The sequence below is a fragment of the Perissodus microlepis genome, chromosome 23, assembly GCF_051167445.1.
Source record: "Perissodus microlepis isolate ML-2025 ecotype Zambia chromosome 23, ASM5116744v1, whole genome shotgun sequence".
Taxonomy (NCBI): Eukaryota; Metazoa; Chordata; class Actinopteri; order Cichliformes; family Cichlidae; genus Perissodus; species Perissodus microlepis.
Window position 1 is genome coordinate 33,462,193 of NC_140482.1, and position 12,884 is coordinate 33,475,076.

At 43.0% G+C, this 12,884-nt stretch overlaps 1 protein-coding gene across 1 annotated transcript in view; it reads right to left on the reverse strand.

Moving 5' to 3' along the window:
• wdr18 (WD repeat domain 18) overlaps positions 1–12,884 on the reverse strand; it is a 24,051-nt gene continuing 11,167 nt past the window's right edge. Inside the window, exons 8-10 of the mRNA XM_084921268.1 lie at positions 5,669–5,832; positions 4,820–4,888; positions 1–212 (exon numbers count right to left, since the gene is read on the reverse strand). Coding sequence (XP_084777394.1) covers positions 84–212; positions 4,820–4,888; positions 5,669–5,832 — 362 coding nt within the window. The 3' untranslated portion in view covers positions 1–83. The remainder of the gene's footprint in view (positions 213–4,819; positions 4,889–5,668; positions 5,833–12,884) is intronic.

Below are 12,884 nucleotides of genomic sequence, written 5' to 3' on the forward strand. Positions count from 1 at the left end.
AAGTTTTCCAAAAACTTTTATTTTGTAGAAAAACAAATAAACAAAAAAACCATCACAGTGTGCGTTTGTGTGTGTGAGTGCACTTATGTTGGTTTGGTGAGCAGCTGGCTGGAGAAGTCGTACAAATCTTTGTTCATTTTTTTCAGAGTCTGAACTTCTTCTTCGAGCTCAGCGATTCTAACCTTCGTGTTCTCGCAATCACCAAACACCGACTGAAAACACAAACAAAAACAAGCAATTACACATCACAGAAAAAAAAAAAAAAAACAATCTCTGTCATCTGTCTCCAAACATCGTCCTCTGCTTAACGAGCTCACCAAAATCACTTTTTTCCCGTCCCTTTAAATACAATACATGACTGGTTCTGCACCAGATGATCCTGCCGCTAGGAGGTGTTTGCCCCTATTATCATCATCAACAGTACCAACAGTAACTGCAACTTCAACATGCTTTCTTTCTAGCGGCCACTCACTAGGGGGTGAAAGTTGTGGTTCTAAAAAGACTCAGTCCTGACATTAAGTTTCAATTAAGTTTAATTTGTAACTCTTTCAAAATGGAGGGTTTTTGCTGTACACTCATTGGCTGATGACTTGTAATTGACAGGTTGTGAACCAGTCTGTCACAGTCAGAACCTCCCATTAATCACCACATTTGGGTTGAAAACACGATGAAGTTGGCAGCAGACACGCTCATAACGAAGCTTCAAAGTGCTAATGATTGACAGCTGCTGTGTCACGTTGGTTTAATGCTAAAAAATTAGCATTATGGTTAAAGATGACCACGACTTCTTCCAGGGATGCCGCAGACACCAGCCAACAGGTAAGAAACATGATTTCTGATCATCCTATGATAGACTAAGGTGGGAAAATATTTACTCAGCAAACAGTAAATACTGTTATCTGATTGGCTGGGTTGAGCTGGACCCTAATTGATCTCCGTATTACTTGCTGTTCCTAGAGTATTTAAAAGTAGACTGGGAAGCAGAGCCTTCAGTTTTCAAGCCCTTCTTCTATGGAACCAGCTTCCAGTTTGGATTCAGGAGAGAGAGACACTATCTCTACTTATAGGTTTAGGCTTCAAGCTTTTCTTTTTCCTAAAGCACATAGTTAGGGCTGAATCAGGTGTTTATACACCTCTCTGCATTAAACCATTAGTTATAATTAATCTCTGGCTCTCTTCCACAGCGTGTCTTTGTCCTGTCTCCTCCCCTCACCTCAACCGGTTGCAGCAGATGTCCACCCCAGCTTGAGCCTGGTTCTGCTGGAGGTTCCTTTTCTTTAAAATAGAGTTTTTCCTTCCCACTGTCACCAAAGCACTTGCTCATAGGGGGTCAATATGATTGGTGGGGTATTCTGTTTTCTTTAAATTATAGTAGGGTCTTTACATTACAATATAAAGCACCATGAGGTAGGGGTGTGCAATATATCAAGTTTTTCCACATACAACGGTTAAAGCGGCTTTATTGTAACCATCGAGTATAAATTGCCATGGCAATATTAAGCTGTCTGCATATAATTCACCGAGATTTTTTTCCTCACACACGCTGCCAATGCATCATTAACCCCCACCCCAAAATTTTCTACCTGCCACACTGGGCTGAGCATGCGCATTTATATACTACTAGACAGGGAAAAATATAGCGACAGCTGGAGTTTCAGACTCGCTGTCATTTGGATTTCACAAGGACAATGCTGCACAAAATGCAGTAATTTGCAAAAACATGCCGTAAAACTACACAGGTCAACAATTTATTTATTTTATTTTTTTGCAATCATCAGAAACCACAAAACACTTTTCTAAACTGTTTTTTCATGCTGATTTCAGGTCTGCTTTCAAATTTTTTTCAGTTACATCGGCCAGATAATTTTGAATTATGAGTAATATTAGTTTGCAATGGACCTTCACACAGTTTTTATCAAACAGGCACCAATCAAGCAACTGTTTCAATATTTTCAGTCAGATAGGCGCGCACTGTGGCATAGATATGATGATCAGTGGCAGTCAGCTACCACTGTTTCTTCAAAAAATCCGTAGCATATGATTTTCGTGTGCACACTGTGTCTGGATTGTCAGGGTACAGCGTCCAGCAGTAGTCGGCCATCATGCTCTCATTCCAGAAACCTTAGTAGCGACGCTCCATTAACTGAATGTCTTGATGAAAAAGCTCTACCTGTTCATCACTCACCATGCCAAGATTTTCTGGAAAGAACTCGAGGCCTGAGTGCGGGAAGTGTATTTATTTTCAATGACATGCGACAGCCCAGTTTCTGGTAGGAATCAAGCAGAAGCTGAACTCCTTCCATGTATGCAGAAAACTTGTGGATGCCCAGAAAGTTTTTGTAGAGCCACTTCAATTCCTCCCAAGCTTTGAACTCGGCTGTTGAGAGAGATTGTTTGAAGCCTTCATTCTGCAAAATGGACTTGATCTGTGGACCTATAAATAAACCTTCATTCATTTTTACACCGCTTATGTTTGGAAACCTTTCAGCGGGGTACTGAAAACTGCATGCATTCCCTTTGCCTATGGCCTCGACAAGATTCTTCATCAAGCCTAGCTTGATATGGAGAAGCGGCAAAAATATTTTACGCGGCTCAACCAGAGGCAGAAACTCGATACTGCTTTTTCCTGGATCATAGTCATCTCGTGGCTGCCAGTCACCCTTGACATAATATTCCGCAGTAGATCGGCTGTCCCACAGGCACAGGAAACAGCAGTATTTGGTGAATCCTCCTCGCATTCCTGTCAACATACCAATCACCTTCAGATCACCACCGATGATGTTCCACTAATGAGTTTTATACCCAAATGATTCAAGCAGTGTCTTCATGTTGTCATAGGACTCCCTTAGATGAACAGAATGGGCAATCGGCACACTTGGTTTGGCATTTCCGTTATGGAGTAGGAGTGCCTTCGAGCTTTTTTGTAAAGAATGAAAAGACACCATTTAGTTGGAACATGCTGAAGAGTCTGTTGATGTCATGACAATGGCACATTGAGCCGTCAGTTGTGAAGAACGCTGTCAAGTTATGACTTCAACTATGACTGTAGTGAGTTACAGTGACACCCTTGGCAAACAAATGCTTCTGCTTAAGCCTCAAAGCAAGAAGTTCTGCTTTGTCTTTCGACAGATTTAGATCACGAACGAGATAGTTTAGCTCTGCTTGTTTAAAAGTCTCTGGTTCTGAATCTTCAGCCAGAACGCAGGGCTCGCAAAATCGCTAGCCCGACGTCCCGGAGCTAGCGATATCTCCGGTCGGGCGACCAAAATCTATCTCAGCCCCGCCCGTTGGGTTATCATATAGCCCGACGGGCGGGGCTGAGATAGATTTTGGTCGCCCGACCGGAGATATCGCTAGCTCCGGGACGTCGGGCTAGCGATTTTGCGAGCCCTGGAACGGATCTGATGGCTCTGGATTGTAACCAGAGGCACCTTGACCGTTTCCTCGTCACCTTCTACAGAAGTGAATCCATCATGTGGCAGCACAGGAACAGGCCTTATTGCAGAATCCAGGCTGGTGTATACAATTTTGTGCTTATTTATGAATGAGAATGCTGTTGTATTCACACGGCAAAAATAGCAATTGTTGAGATGATCTCGTGGTTCCTGCCACACCATCGGGATTGCAAATGGCATTGCTGCCTTTCACAGATTTAGCCAGTGCTGCAGTCCATTGGAACAACTGTTGCAGATGACATGTTGAGCCCAAGATTTATCCTGGTCACCCAGAGGGCAGCCAAAGTACAATTTGTATATCTTCTTAAGGTCCATAGTAATCAGGAGACATGCTTTTGTCTTGAATGAACCACACACATAAGAGCAACTGTCTGGATGATTAATACAATCTAGGCACGGTAACAACTGAAATCAATTGCAATTAATGCCGTATGTAACATAAACTATTATGCAATATAGAACTAGCATTATCACAAAAACTGTACGTGCTAGGGAAAAACTAAACACAGATTTGAAATCAGCATGAAAAACACTACAAAACCCAGCATTGTCCAAAATGAAGACTGTTTTAAACTCTGCATGTGAACGTCTCCCCACACAAAGAAAACCAGCTTTGATACCTGTAATTGCTCTTGGTCAGTCGTTTTTATACTGACTGTCTAGACTTTTGTTTCTGTTGATCATTATATTTTTTTTTACAAATTTTAAATGTTATAAGCACAAAAGTTTGTTTTATTTTTACTCGTGAATTCTTGTTTGTTGTTTTTGTTGCTGTGATCTTGTGTTTGTTTGTTAAAGGTCTAGTGTTGACCACCGAAAGAGACTTAACTGTCACAGGATTGTCATTTGTTAAAAACCTCTGTGTACAACGGATGGTTAAAAAACATAGTTAAATAAAACATTTTAATACAAAAAATATGAATGAAAATATGAAACCACTGAATTGTCGATTTGAATGAGTGTACCGATGCAGCGTTAGGCACTGTATGGTTGATAATAACATTTGTTTTTGTAGGTTATTTAAACATATCATGATATATATCGTGCAAATTAGATTTTCCTCATATCGCCGACCACTACCTTGAGGTGACTGTTGTTGTGATTTGGCGCTGTATAAATAAAACTGAATTGAACTGAGGCAGTCTCAGAGTCTGAACTTTGACCCCACGCTCCAGACACACACAGGGCTGACCAATAGAGCTGCCAGCTTCAGACCATCTCCGACCATCATTGCTATCAATAATCAATAAGACTGACAGGAATGTCAGGCTCACAGTCAGTTTGTCTCTGACCCTTGGCCAGTGAAACTGTGGGATTGTCAGAGGATGCAAACCAACACTCGAAGAAACCTCGGCCCCTCTCACCTTGTCAGTCACGGCGTTCATCAGCGAGTTCAGCGTGTCGGCTTTCTGCAGGTACGTTTCCTCCTCCTCCTGTAAACAAACAGGAAGACCTCTTCAAAGTAAAACCTGCGATGTATCAGCTTTAAGTGAGATGTGCAGATTGTCACTTCAAAATAAAACTGAAATCTTCCACCATAATTACAAAAATAATTTAGCAATAAAATTTAGCACTGCTGTGTGAATCTGGTGATGATAATGAAGACATCTAAAAATTTTATGTCTTGAGAACTGATCAATTAAACGATGTTAAACACTCCAAACAGGACTGACGATGTTAGCAGGCACGCTGGTGACAGAGCACTCTGACCTGTCAGGCAATCAAAGCTGTAAATATTGATATTATTGCTTACCCACTGAGACGCCAGCAAACACACGCATTTTTCAAACCCATTGTCATTACAGCAGAGTGTGTGTGTGTGTGTCTCAGCCTGTATTAGATTCTGTCTCATTAGCATAAACTGCTCTGAGGATGCTTATGAAAGTTTCCCTCTCATTGTGTATGCATTTGTGCGTGTCTATATCACCTTCCTCCTTCAGAGGGATCGATGTGTTTGAGCTGCAGCTTCATGTTTTATTTAAACGTTTCCTCGAATTGTGTTTGATCTTTCCATCTTTACGTTCAGCCTTCACCTGCACAGCTCCTTCGTTCACCTGTGTGTGTGTGTGTTTTCATTTCTACCCTGTCATGTCGGAATTTCTTGTTGTTGTGGCTCCCATCTATGAAAATAAACTGCTCAGACATTCAGGTTTTTACTTCCGTAAACAGGAAGCTCAAATATGGAAGACACTAGGAAGAAAGGCAGCACTCACCTGTGTGTGGAGCCTGAGGCGGACACACACCTCCCCCGGCTCACCGCCGTCGCCCTCGGAGGCATGCAGGTGTCGGCTGAAGCGTGGCAGAGGGACGGCGGGCCGACTGTCAGGCAGGAACATGTTAGCGGGAGCTGGCGTGATGATGGCGTTTGTCACTGGCCCTAAACACACAAACAGGAAGTGATGTCGTGGTGCTCAGGAAGTGTTGTTTGTGTATGGAGAGACATAATCACTACTGTGTAAATTCTACAACACGCATGATCCTCTGCTAACCCCACATCGCTCATGACATCATCAGCTCATTAACCATTAGGTCATAGGTATGAACAGGAACCGGCTAATCAGGGGCCAACTGACCAGAGACATTAGCTGAATGACAATGACCCCTAAGGTGATGAGTGCACGTGAGTTTACTCGGTGATTCACGGGTGTAAATGGCGACATGTCCAGGGTGAATGCCGCCTCTTGTCCCATGGCAGCTGGGATAGGCTCCGCCCCGCTGGGATGATAAAGATGATGTAGGGAGCTCCTGAAGGTCAAAACTGTTTCTTCTTCTTTCGTGATAGCTCCACGGTGTTGTTTAAATAAAGCTGTTTGTTTTTGAATAACATTGAAGCCCATGTTTACATCACTTCCTGTCATCTTGGCTTTCAAGAACATATCAGTCTCTTAGATGAAACAGGAAGCAAGTCAGTGATGTCATGTAACCAGGCTGAAACTGTACCGACCTGAAACATGCAAATGATGACAGGCTGCAGATTAAAAATTCACTTAGGTGAAACAAAATTAGGGTTTTTTGCTTACTTGTTTTGTAACCTTTAACATTTTTTGGTGCGTTGGTTCTATTACGCGTCTGCAGAGGCTAAGCCTACACTTGAAGCCATTGAGGTTTTCGTTGGCGGGAGTGACGCGATGCCGCTGTTATTCCACTTCCAGCAGTTGTATTTGTTGTTCCACAGTTCTCTTTATCCAACATCATTTATCATAACAGCGTCACAATCTGTTTGCTCCTTCCGAATAACAACACCTGGAGATAATTATGTGTATCTACCTTAAATACATTCACATAAACACACCATACCATAAAACAAAAAAGGTGACCCCTAGCAGCAGACATAAGGTAACAACTAGGGCTGGGCCATATCATACCGTTCACGGTAATACCGGTATAATGTCGGGCAACGATAAGAAAATGAAATATCGCGATAGAATATGGGTAAAACGCCCATGCGCAGTGCCTTTGTTTTCATACGTACATGGCGGAAAAAGTGTGCCGGCAACGGAGAATGAGAAGGGCGAAAGTGGATCGTTGAATGAAACAGATGAACCAGAATTGGTTTGTAAAAATGCTGCACTTCAGTGGTGTGGAACGTTCCACACCACTGGTTTAGCTTTTGTCCGTCAGATAAACAACAAAGTACTATTTTTGGTAGAGCATGCAAGCAGGCCGTCGTTATTACCGTGTTTTTTGGAAAATATGGACTTGAAATCAATCCTTTGATTTTTCTGAAAATCGCCAGTGCCCCTTATAATCCCGTGTGCCCTTGTATGAATTCTGGTTGTGTTTACTGACCTCAAAACGATTTTCTGTGGTACACGGCGCTCAAAAATCTGTCAAATGTTTTAGTACGACTTTGCTAAGCTACGAAGTCGCACTGCTTGATGGATTGTCGGAGCATTACGGCTATCGTAGGCAGGAGCCTCGCGGAGTAATACGTACTGTGCTTCAACATAAACAAAAACGCATTGTTGGTTTCCTGCACGTGCTCAGTTCTTATCTACTGATGTTCGTTGGTCTGCTCTCAGCAGCTCCTTCGGCTGATAAAACCTCAATTGTCCTGTAGTGTTTCCTCATTCGGCACACTGACAGAACCTCTCTCAAGCACCAGAACAGAACAAGAAGAGACGAGTGGGCCTGACCTGACCATCTGACCATCAAACATTCATTACATCAACCTCATCAGATGTGCCTGCCTGAAGTTAGCTTAAACTTTTACACACAGCCTCATTGACAGACCAGGACTTCACCTCCACCACCTGATTGCATACTGTATGTCAGCTCCTCTGGGAGTAACACATCATCAACATGTGTTGACCCATAACCAATACGTACTGACGACCATCAGTTTTTGATCACACCCAAACAAACCTCTTCTGTCACAAAGGCCTTGGCCCGTGTGACAGAAGAGGATGCTGGAGAGGGAAGATGGAGGCAGATCATCCTTCCCTGAAGGGAGCATGAGAAAGGAGGAGGAGGAGAAGAAGCTGTCCACTGTCACATTGACGTTTCCATCACAGGTGCCTTTGATTTGGTGTTCTACAAATGAAGAGTATTAAAAACTGAAAATAGAGCAAAGTGTCTGAGTTTGTGAAGGACATTCAGAGAAACTCGTGTGAAATATTAAAGTTCTTCTGGTTCATCAGTAAAATATTCAAGCTGCTGCACTCAAGTCACATTAGGAGGAGCTGATGGACATCAACAGATGGCGATCACCTCAATAACACATGACTGCTTCTGCGCTCTGCAGCAGGGGCAAGCTCACTTTGTTCCTAAAAGCTGCCAGGCCACATGACCTACATGATCATTTATCAATGAGACTCATGAAGCAGACGGGATTATTAAGATCCCGAAATTCATCACGATTCTGATTAGCACCAGGTAAATCACACCACTGATGTGTTTGGTCCTGATGAACGCTACCTGTGACAGGTTCTCTGTCAGGCATGTCTGACCTCAAGTTTTCAGACCTCGGCTAATTTTGCCGCGATCGCTGTGTCAGTCCCTCAGACAGCTGCGGTCTGCACAAACACGTTCAGGTGTTTTTGTGGGAAGAATGGAAACAGGAGGATCTGCGTGTGAATGACCTGAGCGCGTTCTGTCAGTCGTAAATGTCTCTGAAATGTGGCGCTTTGTTCCAAACGGGTGGTTCTAGCAGCAGCAAGTTGGCGTCTAGCGCCATAAAGATCTGCACAGATGAATGAAAATCATGGAATATTCCAGACCAATGTCCAGTCAGGGCCCGCTGTGAAGCAGTTAAATAATCCAATCATCATCACTGGCAAAAACAACTGAGGTCAAAACATTCAGCGGTCAAAGGTTAAATAACAAGGTCCATGGTGGCTCTCCTCCACCTATTGAAGATTCCTCTGGCTGCTGATTGAGACAAGGACACTGTGTGTGTGCGTGAGAGAGAGTGAGAGAACCAGTTTAAAGTGCCATCTGTAACCACGGTGACCACGGGTCCTCTGAGAAACTGTCCCACTGCAACTCATCAACCTGTCATCAACGCTCGTCCATCAGCTGCAACAGCCAATCAGGTCAGGACAAACACAGGAAGTGGAATGGCACCTTTAATCTCCTCTGCTTCCTTCACTTGCAGCCAATCAAAAGGAGCGGCTCTGAGCGAGGCGTGCTCCATCAGTAAATCTGCCGCCACGCTGACACGCTGCCAGACTCATTTCACGCCAACAGAAGCTCCAAACCGCAGCGCGTGGGAGCGGATTTACTGCATCTGCCTCCACCTTCAGTCCTCCATAACAGCCCTCTATAACAGCCGTCTGCACCTCCACCTCACCGCTCTGTATTCACTCCGCCTTCAGCGCCTCAGCTCACTGTCACTCTAACTTCCTGTCTGGGGACTTTTAAAATTAATTTCCCTGAGATTAGCTCGAGGATCTGTTTAAGAGCCTGAAGGATGACAAATCGCTCGGGAGATGACAAAGCAGCTGAGCTGACTGACACGCCTGAGCCCCGAAACAGGAAGTGGCTCATTTACACACAGAAAGAAACAAGCGAGCTGACCTCACCTGTTCACTCTAAACAGCTTTTTTTATCACCTGTACTCAGGTAGCAGCTTCACCTCTAGCAGCCGCTTCACAGTGCTCCTCGCTGTGAGACCAGCCGGCGGCAGCGTCTTTCAAAGGTTAATGTGAAACTGGTCCGACTGCAGGAGCTGCTGAAGATGTTTTATCTGCTCAGAAAACAGTTTACAGCAGACTGAAGACCACGGCCGTGTGACCACGACTCAGAGTCTGTTCACCTGAAGGTTTCCCATGAGGAGTTGAGCCACGCCCCCTCCCCACCAGAGCAAATCTTATGCTTAGCAATTCTGAAATCTACCCACCCATCCATCCATCAACTTTTCCATTATCCACCTCCTTAAACTCTGATGCATGCAGCGTGCTGCCCCAGCTTCATGTTCAAAAATAAAGTTCAAGACGTTTTTGCCTGCAGGTTAAACTTCTACAGCCTCACATATTACAGCTCCACTCCTGAGAGCCAGCAGCTTCATCTTTGACCTAGAGCACCAGACACATAATGTGCCAATTTAAAATATGGACACAGGTCAAACAGAACCACAATAACAAGCTGTTTGATTGGCTCCTAGGTTAGCATGACGCTAAATGTTTAATACTCTAAAGTTTGTGATTAAAATACTTTCAAACACTGCTCTGGCTCATCGATCAGCCAGAGCAGGCGATTCCAACACCAGATCAATAAGTATAAAAGCAGTTGCTGAACCAGGTTTACACCTGCAGTCTGTCCTGGGGGTTCAGTCCCCAGGCATGTCAGTGCCTCGGTCAGATGCAGCTGATAGCTCATCTGATTTCAACTAAGCTGCCACTCCTCAATAAAACCAATCCCTGAGAGACTATGCTCAGGGTGAGAAACTCCACCAGAAAAACATAATTACCGCCAGGTCACCTTGCAGGTGAGCCGAAAGAAGCTCAGACATAGATTTCAAAATGAAAGTGTTTATAAACCTTAAAAAGCAGCTTAAATATTTTTGAGCTTTTATATGAAAGTCAATGATACAATGATTCAAGGTGAAACAAAGTAAATGTGTGTGTCTACCACCGAGTCTCTGCATGACTGCTACCATTTATTGAAGGGTCATTCTGATATTTATGAGATTTTATTTTGAAAAGCCATAAAAACTGGCATCACTTACAGTCCCTGATGAGTTTTAAAAAGTCTAGCACACTTTCTGTAACACCTGTTAGTCATTTAAACTTTAAATGACGTGTCTATGATAAAGAAGGCTTTATTTTCTCCAAGATGTCCTCCCAGTAAAGCAAAGGGGGGTTCAAAGCTGAGGGAAAGTTAAACATCAAAATGTAGGTGGAATGATAATAAGAACAACTGGTGCTGATGCTCAGTTATTTAATTAAAAACTGTAAATCTCTAGGGGACCTGCAGGCTCTGTTTTAACACATAGTTTAAGGGTTTCTCTCAGAAGGGTGAACTCACTCTTACATCATAAATAAAATCCCTGAGCAGTGAAACTCAGGAGGTTTGTATTGAAAAGTCCGAGCAGAATTCCTGCTTGTTGTGCTAATAGAAACAGGCTAATTATCCCCCATTCAATTACACATATTGATCGTCTGCTTGGCTCCGGCTGCTGGAATTACACTAATGGTCCAAATGTGGTCCAGAACGACAGATAAATCAGACTGAGTGTGTTAGAGGCTGAAGGGCTGCCAACACACTGCAGACACTCTGAGGAAACACCCTCAGCTGGTTCGGAGCCTCTCACCTGGATGTTTTATCGATATTCCACTAAACCAGGGGTCTCAAACTTAAATGAGCTGTGGGCCAATCCAGGCACTGTTATCTCATTGGAGGGCCACTTTAGTGTTCAAGTAGTACAAAAAAATAAACAAGAAAACACAAATACACAAATCCACAAATATTTCAGAAAATGTTTTGTTTGTTTGTTTGTTTGTTTTTATTTCAAATATTGTATAACAAGACAATTTTTTTTCTCCCTCTTAACTAACTGAAGCCTTTCATTTAACTACCAAATAAACACATTGGTCCTCTCTTTCTGGCCACACACATGGCAGCACTTCTGCTATCATTTTGTTCGTATTCAACAATACAAAGTTTGAGACCCCTGCACTAAACAAACCTATGAAAGACACTTATCACATCAACTGCTTCAGGAGCTGAAGGAAAGTTTTTTTTAATACCATAAATCTGCAGTTCATCTACCGTCCAGCAGAGGCAGCAGTGAGTCTATCTCTATGTTAAAATTAACAAGTTTACAACCAGATACAAAAACTGGTTTAGCCTCTAAAGATAATTTCTCTTTTCACAACAACTGTACAGGTGAAGAATGTTTTTAGAAAACAACTGTTTGCATTATTGGGGGCGTGGCCTCTTTGATTGCAGACAGCTAGCCACCTGTCAAAGCTTCACCAAAAGCCTAATTTTACTGAGTGTGGATGTTAATGTAACGCAAGTATGCAGATTAGTTGCTAACATAATTTAGCTAATCTTAAAAACTGTCAGATTCTTTCATCTGAGCACAGCGCCCCCCATCAGTAGCACTGATAACTGCAGGTGGTGAGTCTTCAAGTTTTCATTGAATGCCGTTTGTTTACCGAGATACTCCTGAGATCATTGCATTTAATTTAATACTATCAAACATAAAAGAGAATCATTGAAACTGTCAGTCAAATGTGGGCTGCTGAAATGAAAGCTTCCATGTTTTGCCATGTCACAGAAATCATTTATCTTATCTCTATCATGATAATTCCTTTCTTCTGCGAGTCAGCTTCCTGTCTGTGGTTCTCTTACAGACTCTGATCATAATTCAGCTGCTGATGATTCGTCTCAGCAAAAAGTCTCAGGATTGTAGTGAAGATGAATCTCTGGGAGGTAAAAGCAGCAGTTAAATGTCAGCACTGCAGATGGGCTGCCTCGCAATAGCCTTCCTGTATGGCCATCACACTAATCCCGCCCACCAGCTCTTCCCAAAAGTTCCTTTTTAGTTGAACAACAAAAATCCAGCAGCTCAATTAGAGAACACATCAGGAAGCGACTCTGCTGATCTATGACATCAGGAAATACCTGGCGACTATAACAGTAACCTACAGAATGGACAGCTTGCCACGCCATGGAGTTGGCAGCTTCATGTTTAATAGTTGAAAAAATGTAAAGAAAACCTGCAGTTTGCAGGAACGCCACAAAGACAACTCAACTGACCCATCAAAATTTAGGTGGAATGATAATAATAACTGGTGCTGATGCTCAGTTATTTAATTAAAAACTGTAAATCTCTAGGGGACCCGCAGGCTCTGTTTTAACACATCGTTTAAGGGTTTCTCTCGGAAGGGTGTCCTCGCTCTTACATCATAAATAAAATCCCAGAGCAGTGAAACTCAGGAGGTTTGTACTGAAAAGTCAGAGCAGAAGACAACTCAACTG